At 33.8% G+C, this 19,505-nt stretch overlaps 1 protein-coding gene across 1 annotated transcript; it reads left to right on the forward strand.

Moving 5' to 3' along the window:
- Nucleotides 1–724: 724 nt before the first annotated feature.
- LOC126695909 (2S seed storage albumin protein-like) lies at nt 725–7,107 on the forward strand. The gene is made up of 2 exons (XM_050392705.1): nt 725–1,133; nt 6,860–7,107. Exons 1-2 carry the CDS (start codon nt 725–727, stop codon nt 7,105–7,107), a joined length of 657 nt encoding a protein of 218 aa, XP_050248662.1.
- Nucleotides 7,108–19,505: the final 12,398 nt, after the last annotated feature.

Raw genomic sequence — 19,505 nt, forward strand, 5'->3', positions numbered from 1 at the left:
TCCTGTTGAGCTTGTTGAACCTGCTGGAGCCGCAGCTTCATTTCCTGGTTCTGCCTGGTGAGTTCCTCAATGGTGGTTGCCAGGGCTTGAACTTGCTGGGCCAAGGTCGTTGAATCTGGGTTGGATTCCATCTGGATATGGTGAATTGATGGAAACTACGTTTTCGAATGTAAATCTGAAAACTTGTCCCCACAGATGGCGCCAAACTGATGGAACACAAATCCGTCAGTAAGAGTGAGCGGATGGAATCTCTTGTGGAAAGTGAAGGTTTGCTCGATGAGGGACACCGGTGTGGTGCCTGCCACAAAGTCTCCGATGCCAAAGTTAGGATCACAATTAAACACAGTAAAGAAGAAAAAATATAATTTCAGAGTATATTTGCCTATATCTCACCTTCCGTTGATTGTATGGAAGCTTTATACCTGGGACCTTAGGGGCTAGCCGTTGAGGCTGTTAATGCTCTCAGTAGTAACGCCCATGGTCCAGTAATGAGACTTTTAAGAAGCTCCCAACGGTCTGCTTGGTTGATTTAGTAACTGCTCAAGTCATTGATTGGCTGCATTGAATGACCTCCTGCCTTCGTCAGTGATGATGGTTTTCTTCGTTATTTCTGATGACCTCGTCATGGATGATTCCTTCGTCACTACTGTTATCTTCGTCAGTGGAAGGTAGAATCGTCATTCCCGTCACGTTCCATACATACTACCACAAGTCCCCAACAACAATGGCCAGACTCTCAACTCTGGCAGCTCTCCTTGCAGCCCTTTTGTTCATCGCCCAAGCCACTGCCGAACTCACCATCGTAACCACCGACGTCGAGGACGACACCGAAAACAGGAGGCAAGACGACCGGGACTGCCGGCAGCAGCTTCAGGAACAGCAGTACCTCAACGACTGCCAGAGGTACCTGAGGCAGCAAAGCCAGCAGTCAGAGGGTTTTGATACTTCTTCCGAAAGGGAGCAAAGGCAGCAGTGTTGCCGTCAGCTGAAGCAGCTAAGCAGGAACTGCCGATGTGATGGGTTGAATGAGATGTTGAGGCAGCTGAGGGGTCAATTGCAGGGTCAGGAATTGAGGGAGATGATGCAGATTGCTCAGAACTTGCCTAATGAATGCAACATGAAGCCCCGCAGCTGTGAAATAGAAATGCGCTCATCCTGGATCTAGAGAGCTGGCCATGAATGCATGCATAAATGTGCACCTACGAAAAATAATGGTCACTGCTAGCTCTAGCATTGTAGCTGGAGATAAAAGGGTGACTAGCTAGAATAAGCATATCATCGTGTGTATTGTAATATTATTATATATGTACGTATTAGTAGTAGCTCAATCTTGTTATATCAAATGCCTCTATATATGTTATATAGTGGAAAATTATTGTATAGTCCCAGACTACACCTCTATGAGAGGGAGAGAGATAGAGAAGGAGAGAGCATAGTCCGGGACTATGCAATAACAGCCCTTATATATTATAGTTAGTTAACTTGCTAATGCATTTTTCTTCATTCTATACTCAAATAATAATAATAATAATAAAACATAATGTGTCATACCTTATGATGAAAAAGAAGACCTATTACTCAAAAACAAGAGTCCAAAAAGGAAAATTATCATTTCATATCCTGACAAAATGAAATCATATCTCCATATTTTTCACCTCATTGTTCACACTTTTGTAAGTGAATTTGTAAGTGGTTTCTACAGAGAGTGTATAAATTGGGATGTGTGATTATATATAGTGTGTAGAAATTGGGATGTGAGAAAATCACAGTCCATCCCAAAATAGGTTTTTTAAGTCATTACATTAAATAAATAAAAAAAGAAGAAAAAGTTATGTGTATTATACACATCCTATGTACACTCATGTACATTACTCTTAAAATGCACTGAAATTGAAAAAATGTAGTATTTTTTATACATATCTTGTAGTATTTATCATACACGTCCTATTATGTACACTCTCACATACATTACTCTTAAAATACATTGAAATCGAAAAAGGAAGTGTTTATTATATATACATCGTATTATGTACACTCTCACATACATTACTTTTAAAATGCATCGTGATTTTATCTATACGCTTCTCCTATTTGGATTCCTCATTTTTTAGTTCAAAAATGTCCATACACCCCTATTTTAAGTAGAAACAAAATTAAAAAACAATCCGATAAAAATGCAACTCTAACTCCCACTAAAATATTGTCTAAAGAATAGGACCACTCTCCTATTAATTTTCAAATTGATTTATTCATTTATAAATTAAAATTTCAAAATAAGAATTATATATATATATAAAGTAAATAAAAAAACACAGTTTTTTTTCCTACAAAATAGGACCACTAAAAAAAAAAGACTCTCTTATTAATTTTTAAATTCTTTTATCCACTTATAAATTACATTTTCAAAATAAAAACATAGGTTTTTTTTTTTTTTTTTGAGAGTGTATATGTATTAATTTCAAGACATTTTAAAAGTGTGTGCAAGCGTGTAGAGTATTGTGTGCACTAGTAACCCTTAAATAAAATACTACATATTTACCCTTAGGGAGGATGGAAAATTGAGGGGAAAAAAAGTGGAAAGATAGCATTAATATTTTTAGTGGTTTAATTTGTTTGGTTGGGAGGGGAGAGGAAAAAACAAGTTTTGAAGCCTAGGTGTTTTCTCTTTGGGCCACCAAAATGTTTTCTTTCCAAAATGGAAAGAAAAGTTGGGAGAGAAAAGCTCAATGTTAGAGTTGACCAAAATGCCCATGTGTATTTTTGGGCGTCGTTCTTGCCTTTTTTTTTCCTTTTTCCTTAGATTTTTGTTACTGTGACTTTGTGTCTCCTCAAGTTTCCCTATTTTTTTTGTTCCTTTATTCTTTTTCTTTTTCTTTTTTAATAAATTGTGCTCATCTTTCTTTGGCTTGAGCTATTAAAAAAAAAAAAAAATTGAAGTACCCATACACAATTTTTTTTAATAAAAAAAGTGTTACTTTTTTGTTTTATTTAAGGGGAAACAAAATTGTAAATTTATACCAACTTCATTTTCTATCCTTTCATTTTTCTTCTCAACTAAATGAATAAGTTTTTCATCTCTCCACTTTTTCATTCTTCCAACCAAACACAAATAAGAGAAAAGTAAATATCTTCTATTCTTCCGCTTTTCTAGCTTCTCTTAATTTTCTATCCTCTCATTTTTCTACTTCTTCAACCAAACGGACCCTAAGACTCAAACCTAATCCAATCCATGAACTCATTTAGATTGAAGTTGCCCTTGGAACTCAAACTGTTCCACCTTTAAGCTATATGTAAAGTGGTGGGCTGTATTAGTAGTGTTGGGCTGCTTCTTGCTGCACTAGGCCCAAGTTTTCTGGATAAGGGAGTTGGGACCGGTAACTACAACTCAATTTGGCCCGACTGGTGTGCAAATTATTCCTGGTTTGCCAGGAATGTGCTTGCGGCAGACAAAACTGTTTTAGATAAGTTGTGGCAGACAGACATAATAACAAAAAAAATAAAATATCTGGATATTTAGTAGGAAATGACCAAATGATCCCCAAACATAATCACAGTAATAATAATCACTTTTACAAAAAGAAAAGAACAAAATGGAGCAAATAGTAATATGTATGGGTTGATCAAAAGATGAAGAAATCAGCTTAAATATGGTCTGCAGACCGCAAGAGTAAAGCCAGAAAGGAAAGAATGTTCCTTCTCAACGCAATTAATCTCTCAGGAAAGTTCTGCCGTGGAGATTAACTACCCTGAGGGAAACGGACCTGAATGGTTGATGCACAAGGGCCCCTTTTGGTTTTGACAAAAAGCAGAATTTCGTGAAAGAGAGAGAAAATCAATCTACCGGTGCATGCATGTCGTTCTAATTCTCCCCCTATTTTCTTTCTGGTTCTTTCTTTCCCTCCCACTCGTTTTTTTTCTATTTTCTGGTCTCTCTTTTCAAATTCCTATTTCTTAGTTATGGTTCCCGTTGTTGCTCTGTTTTTTGTTCACGGCAGGGTTCTCTTTTTATAGTGCTTGTCGTGATCGAATTTTACTATTTTAGCCCGTAACCTCCTTTGTTTGGTCTGGGTGTACTGGCCAACCACCATTGGTCTGTCTGTGTGCCACCCGCCATCACCAGACAAAGAAAGGTATTTTGTTTGTTTGTCTGCCATGGCACCCTTTCCTGCTACGACTTGAGTTCTTTCTCTCTCTTTATCCCTTATGGCAAGCACCTAGTAGTTCCAACTCAGCTTACTTCTTTTGGTTAGTATGTCATCCCAGTAGAACACTTCCCCGAAAGAGCCTGAGCCGGAATCTCAAAAATAGATTTTTCCCCTTTCCCCACCACTAAACCATGCCCTCTAAATCTCTGACCCATAACCTCACCATGCCCTGTATTGGCTGGGTACAGGCTGGTGGTACCTGGGCCTTACGCGTGCCTCCCTTCTATGTGTGTCCAAAATCTGCCTACTGGTTGTTCGCCTGCCGTGGTCTGGAGGCTTGCCTGCATAGTCTGCCATCCATTCCTTTTGACCTTTTATGTGAGCTGCTTTTTGATTTTCCGCTCCCTTGAGGAACTGGGCTTTATTTGATACTGGGTCTTACATTCCTTTCAACCCATTTCTTAATTACCCTCATTTCCTGCCATATTACTCTGTCACTCCTGCTGTAATGACTTAATCCTGCTGGGCCTCTTTAGACCAGCCGTTTTACTTTTTCCCCCAGTGGCTTGGTATGGCCATTGGTTTTCCTACTTATAGGCTCCTGTGTCCCTTTTGTCTTCCTCTTGGGCATCCTTGGCCCCCTTGCTTTCTTTAGGCTTTCTTGGCCTTTTTACTAACTCTGCATTCTCATGGGCTTTTACTAACTTCATTGGGTATCCCTGACCTAATTATCTTATTCTAATCCTTGGGGTTCATGGGCCTGCCATTAACCCCTTACTTTTTTTGTTTGCATTACTTTGGGCCTACAGTGGCCCTTTCTCATTTTTCTACATCATATACTACCCATGGGTATGCCATTTCTCTCTTTCCGAGCTTCTTTAAGCCCACTTGCCTCTTCAAGGTCCATCTGTTTATTTCATGGGCCTGTGATCCTATATTCTTGCCGTTTAGGCCTAATGGTCTTACCACCTGTTTGCTAATTCTTTGCTGCCCTTGTCGCTGGGCTTTCTTCTTTCTACTTGGATTCTAATAAATGATCCTCAACGCTATGTATGTTTGGGTGGATTTTAGAGATAATGGAAAAAAGATGAGAGAAAATAGATAGGAGTGGTGGTTGGTTGGAAGGGAAAGGGGAGAGGAAAAACGGTGGGGCTTGACTATTTTCTCTCCGAGCCACAAAAGATTGATCTCTCTAAAATGGAGAGAAAAGTTAGAACAAAAGGCTTGGACAAAAATGTCCTCCGATCCTCTAATGTTTAAAAAGTGTGGTGGTTTTTGTCATTTTCTTCATTTGATTTGTCTTTTTTCTCCCATTATTTCTTATACGTACGATTTTTGTTTTTGTTTTGTTCCTTCTGTTACTTCTTCAGTTCTTCACGTCCAGATTTTTTTTTTTTTTTTTTTTGTGTTCATTTTTTTCTCATTTGTTACTTATCTTTTTTTTTTTTCATCATTTTTTCCCTCATTTGTTTTGGGTTCTTGTGCTATCTTCTTCTTCTTCTTCTTCTTCTTCTTCTTCTTTTTTTTTTTTTTTTTTTTTTTTTTTAATGAATTGTCATTCTATATACAATTTTTAAATAAAAATATAATGTCCAATTTTTTTATCTAATAAGGGCATGAGTGTAAATTTATACAAACTTTATTTTCTATCCTCCCACTTTTTTCCTCAATCAAATAAAAGAGTTTTTCATCTTTCTATTTTTCCATCCCTCCAACCAAATACATATGAGGGAAAACAACAAAAATGCTTGAATAATGAGACTTGATATATTGTCATGTGCAATAATACTAAAATTAGTTCGTAAAGCTCAGACAAAAGCCTCCCATATTTCTAATAGTCCGAACTCCTTCCCATCTTGAAACCAAATAAGTGGCTCATCTTCCAAGTGAAAGGAAATTATTTGGACCTATTGATGGTTTAGAGTGTTGTAGAGCTTGAAAATTGATTGGCTTTATAGAATCTATCCTAGATGAGGGTCTTGACCTTTAAATTTTGAACTCCACCCTCATGCCCGGACCAAACATATTGAGGTTGACTACCATTTTGTTATAATCTTATGACATGTTTGGAAGTTTAGAGAGAGAGGAGAGTAGAGGGGAGGAGAGTAGAGAGGAATGATTCCTCTCCACCTTATTTGGATATTTTTAAAATTAGTAAAGGGGAAGGGGGTAATTAGCCCTTCCTCTTATTTGGATGTTTTAAAAATTAGGATGGAGAGGAGAGAAAATGATTAAAATAGACAAATTTACCCCTATTTGAAAATGGACTTGCAACATTGGTCTATTATTAATTTAGAAATGATAAATTGGGAAATTTATCTAGTTAATAATTTATTTACTATACTCTCCCTCCAAATCTCTCCAATTTGGGGGAATTAAAAATAAAGGGTTAGAGGTGGTTGAAACCCCTCTAAACTCCTCCCCCTCCTTCCTTAAAAAACTTCCAAATAAGATAATTGGATTACTCTCCCTTCCTCTACTCTATTCTCCATCCTTTTTAAAACTTCCAAACAGGCCATTAATATCTCACATGGATTAAGTATTGACTTAACTTTATTACAAGAAAAAAAGACAGAATACAACAACTCAACAAGTATTATTGCAAAAAAAAAAAAAAAAAATAGAGGTATATAATTTATATACTATTGCATCTCTAGATTGCTTTTTGTTGTAATAGTAACTTAAATTTATTATATCAATACAAAGCCAGTCAGGGCGATTTGAGGACACTACTACTTTCTGCGACAAGCGGCAAAAGGAGCTGTGTTGCCATCAGCTGAGGCAGATGGACAGGGATTGCCGATGTGAAGGGTTGAACGAGATGATGAGGCAGCAGAGGGGTCAATTCCAGGGTCAGGAATTGATCAGGGAGATGATGCAGATGGCTGAGAACTTGCCTAATGAATGCAACCTCAGCCCCCAGCGCTGTGACATTGAAATGAGGCGCTCACGCTGGTTCTAGAGAGAGGTAGCCATGCATGCATGTGCACCTATGATGATAATATAAGGGTCACTGCTAGCTCTATCATTGTAGATAGAGATAATGGGTGACTAGCTAGAATAAGCACATCATTGTATAATCGATATCTACGAATTTGTAGTTCGTAGGTTTTATACGCTCTCTATTTAATAAAGTAGCTCAATTAAATTACATGCATCTTTGTTTGTTTGTTTTTTCTTCAAATTACATGCCTCTTTGTTAGTACTCTTAATTAGTTAACTTACATATATATATATATATATATATATATATTTTTTTTTTCTTTTGATCACAAAACATATTGGCTTATATTACGATGAAAAAGAATACCCACTAGTCAAAGCCTTTTGATGAAAAAAAAAAAAAAAAAAAAAAAAAAAAACCTAATAGTCAAATTTATAGACAATAATCTACTTTTTTTTTTAATTTTTATTTACCAATAATTAATACTTATGACACAAATTGTTTTATACATAACTAAAAAAAACTAAACCATAACTTAAAGTAACGATTTCAATTGTTTTTTAAGTCGTGTAAAATAATTTGTGTGTAATAAACACAATCTTTTTTTTTTTTTTTTAACTCCCATTTAGCATCTATATATATATATATATTGTGGACGAATATTTGTCTTGACAAATGTAATAAAATATTTTTCCCTTTTAATAAACCATTCACAATAGGCTTGAACATCATATAATATTCATATTTTGTAAATGGTGTCTATCAATTGTGAATATTTGTCTAGATCTAAACGACTATAGGAAAATATTTTTCCTTTTGTAGAGGGATGACAATTTTTGCCTGACTCGTGGGTACCCGGCCTGACCTGACCCTAATGGGTTAGGTTTTACCCGATCCGATAAAAAATAGGGTCGGGTTTGGTTTTTTTTTTTTTATAAAAAAAAACCCAAAGCGGGTTTGAGTTTTAATTATAAAAATCAGGCTTGAACCCGACCCGACCCGTCCTGGTTATATACTTAAGTACTAAAATACCCTCATATATATATTTAGTTATAAACCCTACCATCTCATATCATTTCACATTTTTTAGCCGCCCCACTTTCCTCTCCCTCTCTCTCTCACTCTCCTCTCCCATTCTCACTCACTCACTCTCCTTTCCTTTGACCACCACAGCCACAACCGAGCCTCACTCACTCTCCTCTCTTCTCACCACGATAGCCCCAACCAGACCCAGAAAACCCATACACAAGCGATGTAGGTGCAGCATCATCCGATGGACATTTCGTACTTAACATTTCCTTCACCTTCTGATCGAAAACCCCCACTGTTCCTCAGCGAATTCAAAGCCACCAAACCCCTAAACAACTTGTCGTTGAAGAATATCTGTTGTAATTATTTTTATTTAAACATGTATATTCAATGATTTTGTGTTTGTGATTTTGGGTTTGTGAATCATGATTTTCTGGCTCTGTTTGGTTTCCGAGAAAGTGTGAGAAAAAAGAGGAATCGTTAGAGTTTTAATTATTCGTTGCTTTGATTAAATTCTCATGTATTTTTTTGGTTTTTAGTTTGATTTTTAGGTTTTTGAATAAGTTTAGTTAGTAAACTGTGATTAGATTTTCGTTAGGCTCTGGTTAGGCTTCAATTTTTTTTTTTCTTCCGTTGGGCCACGAATTGGCCTAAATATGGCTGGCCTAAATGGGGCCCACAGGGCCCGGCGGGGCAGGTCTGGGCCTTGAAAAAAAATCCATTTAATAAACGGGCCAGGTCTAGACCGCGGGTTCAGGCCTGCGGGTTGAGTCCGAGTATGAAAAAACTCGGCCCGAACCCGACCCGTTGCCATTCCTACTTTTGTATACACCACTCACAAAGCATGGAAACCAAATGATCATTTGATGTACGTTCACATTTTGCAGCTAGTGTCTACAGTATGTAGAAAATGGGATGTGAGATATTCACAGTCCATCCCAAAATATGTCTAAAGTCATTACATTAAAAAAAAAATCTTCGATATTTCTTTCACAGTAAAATATTCTTTCCCACTTGTTTATATCCACTATTTTTATATTAATATCCACCATTAATACAAAAATTTCCATATTTTAACATCCAAAATGGATGTATAAAATCGGATGTGAAAAACCGAATTTAAGAGGAAAAAAAAAAGACTATTGTAGAAAACACTTTCTCATTCCAACTCAAATACAGATTCTTGGCCTTGGACTGCTGGATTCTCCAACTCAAGTTCAAGATCCACCCACAGGAACCCTCCCTTGTTTCTCATTCCTTACTTTATTTGCCATTTTAGTCATCTACAAAGCCCCTTAAGAACTTGACACGAGTAGCCACAAATTTCAAAGTTTGTATTAATTTGGGCTGCAAGGGTGGTGTTTAAGGTTGGTTGTTGAATATTGATGTATTTTAGGAACTCGGAATTGAAGGTCTTGTTCAGAATGAGGTTGAGTTTACTTATGGGATGGCTAAACAAAACATAACTCTTCAAGAGAGATTTTTGGAAAAGACTTAGCTCTAGTCTGAAAATGCATAAGCCTTGCTTAATTAGTTACTAGTGGCAAGGCTGCATGCTATTGGGGGTTGTCCCTGTTAGAATTATGTGCCCTCAAAAACAATACTATGCATTTTTATTTGATGATAAATTTCTATTTTCACATTCATAACTTTTATAGGTATATTTCATTGTTTAAATGTGGCATGTGATGTCACCTCTGTAGGAAAAATCATGTTAATGGTTAAGGAACCAAAGACAGGGAGTAATGATTTTTTATATATTATTAAATTGTTCTAGGCTGTGGATATTAATTGAATATTACCATTGAAGCCTACACTTGTTGTGCTGCTATATGATAGGATGATTTACTCCATCATTGAAGTAGTGACTTTAAGCAAATAAGTGGGTGTAATGGAACAAGTACATACACTGAATTGGATCCGATCAAGGACACCTTATGGAGTGATCATTGTTATTTAAAAGGTTGTTCTATCACAATTTTTCTATTGTCCTCAAACATGAGGGGTTTGTGTATATTTATTTATTATGCACATAACTTTGACAATGTCAACTGGTGATGCCAATTTTAAAGGCTATATACAGACACGTTGGGTTATGTATGTAATGAGTAAAATATATAAATGCTCAACAATGAATCCACCAGTCTCTAAAGAAGATAGTATATTCAGTTGATTTTCATATTGAAGTTGGACTCAAAACAAAACCGGCCGGTGACATTTTTCAAAAATGTTTTTCATATATATAATATTGTATATATATATATATATATATTTAAAGAGTTTTTTAAAGATATTTTGGAGTCCAATAGAAATTATGAAATCAAGAAATTAAGGGTCACATAAGCTAGGGACATGACAATGATATTTATCCAGTCTTAGTGGCTTGTGGGAATATAGTATGGTGGAAGGACATAGATATAAAATTGTATGAAATGGGACCTCATTTGTAATTCTCTAATCTTTAGGGGTCAATTGCAATGTGTTGATGGACATTATTGCAATATGTAGAAGTTCAGATATTTTCTTGATATGATTGAGAAAATTAAGAAATAATTTTAGAAAGAGTTTCAAGATAAATCAATAACGTTCAAAAAGTTATTGATAAAATCCTACGGCTGAAGATTAGGATCCCTAAGGATTCCACGTCCAATCTCTCTCTAGGGTTTTAGAAGACTACTATAAAATAAGATTTTATAATATCATATTTAGCGGTTGGCCATCAGAACTACTGTGTGATACTGCAGTCTTCTGAAAACTCAAAAGAAATAGAGAGAGAGACGTGAATACCTTGGGAGGCAACACGCTTGGGTTGCTAAGAGAGGTACGCAATTTTATTTTATTTAGAATCCATGGTTGTGTGGTACAACGATCTTTAAATGAAAATATAATTTTTGTTTTATATTACTTCCGCAAAAGCTTTCAGCCCCTTTAACTTAGGCTTCTAGAATCTTATTGGTTAACCATAACCTGTATCTAAATAACTAAATGCATGCCTAATAAAGCAAATGCATTTAACAAGTTGGTTATAAAGAAACAAAAAACTAATAACCATTACAAAAGATGACACAATATGTTACAAAGAAGCACGTTAGAGACACGAGCTTGCAGCTACGTGGATGCCTTGCGCCATTGATGTGGCAGCATCAGATGATGCCATTATTGCCACATGGTAGAAACCTGGCTTAGAACACTGGGTGTATAAAAACGCGTGGTTGTGCATTACTCGGGTGTGGAAGCACTTGGATTGTGCTGGTGGAGTGTGCGGCCGCGACATGTAGATAGAATTGGTGGCGCGTGAGAGCAAATGGACTTTCATAATTCAGTTATAGTCCGTTTAGATTAAGGAAGAGAAAGAGGGAATAGAATAAAGTAGATTTAGTATAAAATTAGCTTATTTTTAACCAATTATACTCTACTCTCCTCCACTCCTCATCCTCTCCTCTCCTCTCCATTCAAATAGGCCATTAAATTTGAGGTAGCTAACCGATCTGTTGGTTTAGAACTGATTTTGGTGGTAGGAACCTTGACGTAAATTACAAATTTTTAATAGTGAAAGGACCAAATTTAAAATGAGCCCAAACTTAGAGCACTTACATCAGTGTATATAATAGAAAAATATGTAAAATTTACATATTTTTATTCAAATACAAACTAATAAGAATTCAAACACAAACTCTCATCAACATGTTTCCATCTTTTTCCATTTTTTTTTTACTCCTGTTTTTCTTTTTATTTTTATATTTTCAAACTTTTCATTCAAACACAATTTTTTTTAATAGGAATTCAATCACAAACTGTCACCAATGTGTTTCCATCTTTTTCTTCTTCTTTTTTTAATAATAATAACAATAACCTTATATCTACGATCAAACACAAACTTTTCATTCAATCACAAATTTTGCACTAACGTGTTTCCAAAATTAAGTTTGCTCTTTTCCTTTTTTTGTTTTTTTTTTTTTTTTGTTTTTGTTGATATATATATATATATTTATAAAAATCACAAACTTTTCATTCAAACACAAACTATTTTTTTTAATAAGATATTCAAATACAAACTCACACCAAAGTTTTTCCAAAAGTTTACTCTTTTACTTACTTTTAATTTAAAAAAAAAAAAAAAAAAAAGAAGATAACTTGGGGTTTTAAAAATGATTAACGCTAAGTATTTTTTTTTTTTTTTTTTTTTTATGTCGTAGCATTTCATTCAAACACAAAGTTTGCAATTACCAACATGTTTCCATTTAAAGTTTGCTCTTTCCCCTTTTTATTTTTATTTTTAAATTATGATAACCTTATATTTAACTCCTAATTTTTTTTAGGTTGACGTATCCATAATTTTGTTGTATTGCATAGAGGCTAGGGCACATTGAAATATTGGATAAGTTTGAATAAGAGACTTTACAAAAATTATTATATGATTCAAGCCTCACATGATGTGGTTGTTATCTAAGAAATTATTGTTAAAGATATGTTTTGTAAAGTAAACTATATTTATCATTTGTGTAATTATACGTGGAATTCAACTTACTGTTTTTTGATAATTACTAATTATTACCACACAAAAAATGATATATATAGTTTTTTTTTTAAATTATTTCGAAGGTAGTTGCTAAATCTTGCTAAATCTCAAATTTAAGCTCTTTTAAACTTTCGTTATGAATGTGTAGTAAGTGACTAAATTTTAAGATTAAAAGTAAGTTGATAACTCTCTTAAATAAATTTGAATTATCTTTTTTTTTTTAAATTAATAACTAATTAAAGAAAGAGGTGTAAATAAAAATTTGGATACACAAATCATTTTAAATGATTTATTCTTTTTCTATACTTTACTGAAAAACAAAAAAAGATAGCACGTGCTCAGCGGCTCTTCTACTTTTTATTTTTATTTTTTAACTTTACAATAGTTTTTATTCATCATTATTCGAAGTTGCTACATTTTAATCACAAAATATCTAGAAGTGTAATGAGATTTATGCATTTGTGCGTGAATTATTTTTTTATTATATAAATATCACACACCTCTTGAAATTTTTGTAATTGAAAATTGTAGCAAGCTCTTCTAAGCACCTACTATCTTTTTTGTCCTTTTTTTGGTGAAGTATAGAAAAAGAATACATTATTTAGCTTTGGGGTAATTACATTCCCCCCCTTAAGATTTGAGGGGAAATGACATTCCACTTCAAACTTGAAGGGAAAAACACTTTTTCCGGGACATTCAATTAACAAAATTTTATTAAATTAATATTAAAAATGTTGCGTACTAATTAGCCCTTTGTTTAAGGGTAGATTTCTAAAATTATCTTATTTTATAATTAAAATTCTTTGTTTTAAATTTTTAAATAATGTATATTTTAAAATATTAAAAGTGAAATTTTCTTTTTTCAACAGGTTATGGAAAGATTTGCCGTTACAAGTGTTTGATACTTTTGAATTTTTATTCTAAATTTATCAATTATTTTTTTACTAACTATGATGAAACTTTTATAAAGAAATTCTTAAACAAATTTAGAATATTTGATTACTAATATAAACAAAAAAAAGGAGTGTTAATTTTTTCAAAGTTCAAAGAAGGTTAATGTTTTTTCCCTTCAAGTTTTTAGCTTTTTTGATGAGGTATAGAAAATATAGAAGAGTTTTTTTTTTTTTTTAATTGAAAACTGAAAACTGAAACTGAAAACTGAAAAACACTGTAGCAAAATAATTTTTAAATGTGTAAATAGTACCGTGGGACCCATTTTTAACATTTTTTTTTTTAATAAAGTGATTGTGGGTCCCATGAACAGTGTACAAACAGTATATGCACAGTAAAATTTGTCTCCCGCACAGTATATAAACAGTACTTTTACTGTTCATTCGCTGAAAAAAAAAAAAAAAAAAAAATCTTGAAACGCACTCTTATGTATAGTGTGTGTTTGGATAGAACTTATTTTGCTGAAACTGAAAACTGAAAACTGAAAACACTGTAGCAAAATAATTTTTAAATGTGTGAATAGTACTGTAGGACCCATTTTTAATGAAAAAATTGATAAAAAATGAAATTTGTGGGTCCGTAAACAGTGCATATATACACTGTTCACTGCAGAAAGTCAACCAAAACCAAAACGCGTGAAAACCAAAACGCGTGAAAACCAAAAAAAAAAAAAAAAAAAGGAACAAAACGCAGCTCCAAACGCAGAAGCTGAATACAAACAGACCTATAGGAGGCGTTTGGATCCAGCTGAAAGTGGAGTCTGCGTTTTGCGTTTTATCTTTTTTTTTTTTTTTTTTTTTTTTTTTCCCTGCACCGTTTCTGCTTTAGGGGGACACGGGTACTGTTCATACACTATTTGACACTGTTCATACACTATTTGGCACTGTTCACAGATTAAAAAATATTAAAAATGGGTCCCACGATACTATTCACACATTTAAAAATAATTTTGCTACAGTGTTTTCAGTTTTCAGTTTTCAGTTTTCAGTTTCAGCAACAATAAGTTCAATCCAAACGGACCCATAGTGGTTTAAAACTTTTCCCCCTCTTTTTATTTTCAAAATTTTTGAAGGTACAAGTTAAGCTTTTAAGGTACAAGTATTCTTAGCACCAGCAACAAAAAGTTTTCAGGAAAAAAAAAAAAAAAAAAAACTAGTATAAGTAACCCTCGTCAGAAAGTACATTTGGTTTTATATTCCTTCCCTCTCTTCTCTGCTTCAGAAATGGCGGACAGAAGGCGCAGCAGGAAGACATCACTGAGCCCCAACGATCGCCATTACCGTCTTCTCCAAGACCTCTCCACTCCTCCAAGCACTCTTTCGGTACTCACTACTTCATTTATATCTCTCTCTCTCTAAGAAATTATTCAAAATTTACCCTAATTATTGAATATTGCGTCTCCCGCAGACGATGATGGTATTCCCCAATTTCTCAGGGATCACCGATTTCGATTCTCCTCCACTCCGTACTCCTATCTCCCTCTCTCCTCACTCTTTTTTTTTCCATAAATATTTTTGAAATTTTTTAGGGTAAATGTTGATTAGTTTACTGTATAGAAGTAGGAGAAGCGAAGCCATCGATTGTCATCGAAGACGATGACAATATTCCCGTGTAAAGTTTTGACTCGAGATAATGAAAACTATATGGTTGGCTTTATCGACCGTGTTGTCGATTTTTGTTGTTGGTTAATGAAAATCGACATTACGGTCGATTAACCCAACTATATAGGATAGAATGGTGAAGAAGAACACATGTGCTCAATCTCAATTAGTCGGTTAAAGTTCTATAGTTGGTTTACGATTCATTGGTTTTTTGTCTGCAGAATTTAATACCTATTTTGAATTTTAATTAGAGATTATGTGTTAATATATTTGTTACGTAAATAGGTTAAGATTAAATTTAGAAAAAGTTTACAAGTTTGATAAATTTAGATAATGAAGAAAAAAAAAAAAAAACGAAAGTGGATGAAGACTATATAAGGGGAGTTATCTAGTTTTTCTGGTTTTATAACTGGTAATATAGTTACTTTTCTCTTTTAGTGGTACTTTTAGGTAAGATATTACTTTGTTTTATTTTCTGTGCTTTTAAATAGTTTCTTTATAAGGCTGTGAGATTACTTCTGTATTGGCTATGCCTATGGAATTATGGAACATGGATATTCTCAGTTATCCTCTAGACGAGACTTTTCTTGTCTCTGTTCTATTAAGTTTTTGAAGTAATGATGTCTGTCGGTTAATTTTTCAATTCACAATATTTAATTGCTGTATTTTATTATTCAAGGCCTCATTAAAGGTTAATATTACCAAAAATAGTAATAAATGAGGCAGAAGCAGAAATTTGGTAAGTTTTTGGGTTTCAACTAACATTGACAGTCACCATTGTCATAAATTGTTTCTTTTGACCACGTCTCTTGATTATTTCCAAGCTTGACCGAACTGCACTTTCTCTGAAGGAAACTATCATATAAACTATCTGGCAACCAGAGGACCTGACTTGGAGCCTTTTGTGGTTGGATCCCTAATCCAACTACTTTGTCGTGTTACAAAGTTTGGGTGGCTTGATGATGATATATTCAAAGAGGCGATGAACTTTTTAAGCCAGTTGATGATTTTTTTTTTCCTTTCTTGATTTTTGTTTTTGTTTTTGTTTTTTTTTTTTTTTTTTTCTTTCCTCTTTATTTTTTTTAAATTGATTGCTTCTAGGAAATATATACCATTATCTTCTCCTGTGGCATATTTGTTTTCTCGTTGTGTTAGGTTGTTAGTACAGGACTTTTTATATAATATAACATTTTGGTTACATTATTATAGTGGTATTTTGTCATCATCATCATCGTCATAAATAATTGTATGCATTGATTTGTTTAGGTCTTTTGGGTTGATACCAATTATCTAGGTAATTGGTAATCACATTGTCTCTGGGTCTAAACTACTAGGGCTGACTTGGGCTAAAAGGCATATTCAAACCCAAATTCAAGTTTTGGACAATTGCCTACAGCCCTTTTATGACAAGTAATAAAATTGTATTAAAGCATGGGAACTTCCTCAGGTATATTTATGGTGTATAGAATGGTGAAGAAGAATATATGATTAAGATATGCTTGCTTACAAATTATATGCTTTCATCAAGCACCATATCATTGTGCCATTGGTTTGAAGATATTGAATCAGCTTGTTTCTTTCTGAAACATGGAGAAGTTCTTTCTGACATCTCATGATGTCATTTGTGCTGAGGCAGTAGCGTTATTTTATATATATATATATATATATATTTTTTTTTTTCCTGTGTCTTGGATTTTGTAGTGAAGGTTATTTTTCTTGGATAAAATGTAAATTCTTTATTTCTTGTTTGGCAATGTTTATAAATAGTCTGCTTGTGATCTTTTAATTGAGGAAGTGGGTTGCTTTGAGCAATGTAAAATTATTGAAAGGAGTTGGTTTTATGTCAGATCAGATCCTGTTTTGGCTGATTCTTCTTTGACAATCCAGTCTGCTTCTTATCTGATATTTATTTGGTAATTGTCTTTTTGGCTGGATGGCTGTTCTTAACTGATTTGGAGTGGAGGAATTCTTGAATTTCCAAAGAACTGATTCTTTTTATCTTCTGTTATGTGATAATTTTTTGTCTAGAATTGGGAACTTAATGTCCTTTATGTCAGTTGTAGCCAGTTTGTAAAATGAACGTGTTGAGGTGATTGCTGGGCTGTACTTTGACAAGTTTGTTCTTAATATTACTTAAAATAATAATGAAGATGAATTTTGGTTGCTTACATGCTTATAGTTTTGGTATTCTGCTTATACCATTTGACAGATTGTCATTTATTGTAATTTCAATTGAACTCAACTTGGCTAAGTCTAAATGCCAAATAAATTATGGTTGACTATATGTATCTTTTCTTATCATTATATTGTATCAAAGGTTATACTCTCTTGTTAACCTGAGTTAAATCACTCTAATTTGTGCAAGGATTCTCTTTCATGCATTGTGAGTTGTGACTAAGTTTTATGCTAGCTATCAATTTACAGCACCCACCACTTTTCTTTGGGCTTGGCACCAGCTGTATATGAAGATTAGGACACTAAGCATCACACAGGCAGAGTTCCATTTGACTCTGTACTTTTCTTTTTGTTGTCTTTTTGTGTGAACAAGTAGCTTGTGTTTCTATTTAATTAGGGGTCATGGGTGAAATTGCTGATCGGGTTTTTAATATAAAGTCTTTTAATTAAAATTTTCTTCTTTTTTCCATAATAGATAAAGATTCTTGGTCAATGTTTTGATTACAAATATTTCATCTTGGTTCATCAATTGTCAGCCCATTTTTGGATTGTCTTCTATGCTTCAACATAAGATAGCTATTTCTTTCAAGGATCATTTAGTTTTTCAAGTTTTCCAGATGTCTCTAACTTCACCGCACCAGCTTATTTGATTGTAGTATCAATTTTTTTTGTTGACAAACAAACCACGCCCCCCCCCCCCCCCCCCCCCCCCCCAAAAAAAAGTTGGAAGCAAGTTGCAGGAACTGGCTCTTTCAGTATCCTTTAATGTTTTAGTATTTGATTTAATGGGGACATCGTTTGATGAAAGTCATATGAGATTGGTATGGTACTGGTATATTTAACTTTTTTTGAGGCAAATGATCTTAATATAACTCATTAAGCCTTTTATGTTTTTTCTATTTTGGTACTTTTTAGTTAAAACTATTGTTGCCTTGTGGTGTACAGATTCCAATTTCTTGGAGGCCAGTTATTTAGGATTCCTCAACACTTCAAATATTTTGGATTATTATGCAATCACTTAAAGCCATTTTTTGAAAGAGGTTTGTATTTATTATATCCCTTTTTTAAATTAACTTTTTTCTTAATAATTTTTTTAAAGCTGTCCTGGAGAGATATGTTCTTTAGTGCAGCATCTAACTTTACTTTCATCATTATACTTTTTCTGATCTGCAATTAACTTTGGTTGTTGTTAATTTGTTGGGACTTATATTTTAGACATTTTAAATCCCATTTGCTATTACATAGTGGTATGCCTGAATAAGGTATTCACAGATGATTCTTGTCACAATTTAAATCCCATTTTGAATTGACCACAATGTTTTTACTCATACTATTGGCTTGTTACAATTTTTGAATCCTTCTTTTAATTTTGTTGACGCGTGACAAGTTGGCTTTTTGACGAAAGTGCATTTCCAACTTTTCCATCTTTGTGTCAAATGGTTCATTTGGAAGGAAAGGAATTACCGGACATTCAAAGGCATTGAACAACCTATGGTGGTAGTGAAGTTGATTTTTTCTGCGCACTTTGTATGATTGGATGGTTACTATGGGTAGTCATTCCTTCTCTAGTTTGTTGGATCTTCTTGATTGGTCTACTTTTACATAATTTAGATGCACCTCCAGCACACTGGTACTGTTTCCTTGTCTTTCTTTTCATGTTGATGGGCAAGTCCAAGGGGTTCTTCCTTAGAAAGATATCATTATGTTATTTAAAAAAAACTAGTTAGCTTAAAAATTATATAGTTTAGACTTCTATAAATGTGATGATTTAAAACCAACGTGTAAACTCTCATGTGAAGGGTTGGAAAGGGTAGTAGGGGAGGGGGATTTAGGCTTGTTGCTTGTGAGGAGATACTTGTTGATTTCATTAGAGAAGTCAGTCTTACTGTATGCTTGCAGACAAACCATTCCAATAATAACCATGATGTTTTGATTGTTGTTTCCTTGCTATTTATTTGGTGGAAATTTATTTCTTAAGAATAAATTCCTTGGTTATTTTCCTTTTTGTAGCTAATGGAAAATATGTGATGAATTTACGTAAAGCTTCATAAACATATGTCAAGACTATTGAGCCAGTGATCTTTTCCCAAAAAAATATTTCTGGAAATTTTATCTAGCAAAGCAACAGGAGCCTTGGGAAA

Source organism: Quercus robur, chromosome 8 (assembly GCF_932294415.1).
Source record: "Quercus robur chromosome 8, dhQueRobu3.1, whole genome shotgun sequence".
In the NCBI taxonomy this organism is placed as follows: Eukaryota; Viridiplantae; Streptophyta; class Magnoliopsida; order Fagales; family Fagaceae; genus Quercus; species Quercus robur.

Excerpts from the sequence above, each read along its gene's own strand:
- LOC126695909 (XM_050392705.1), top strand. The coding sequence starts at position 725 with ATGGCCAGACTCTCAACTCTGGCAGCTCTCCTTGCAGCCCTTTTGTTC. Across the intron at positions 1,134-6,859 it reads CAACATGAAGCCCCGCAGCT|GGCGATTTGAGGACACTACT; the intron begins GTGAAATAGAAA and ends AAAGCCAGTCAG.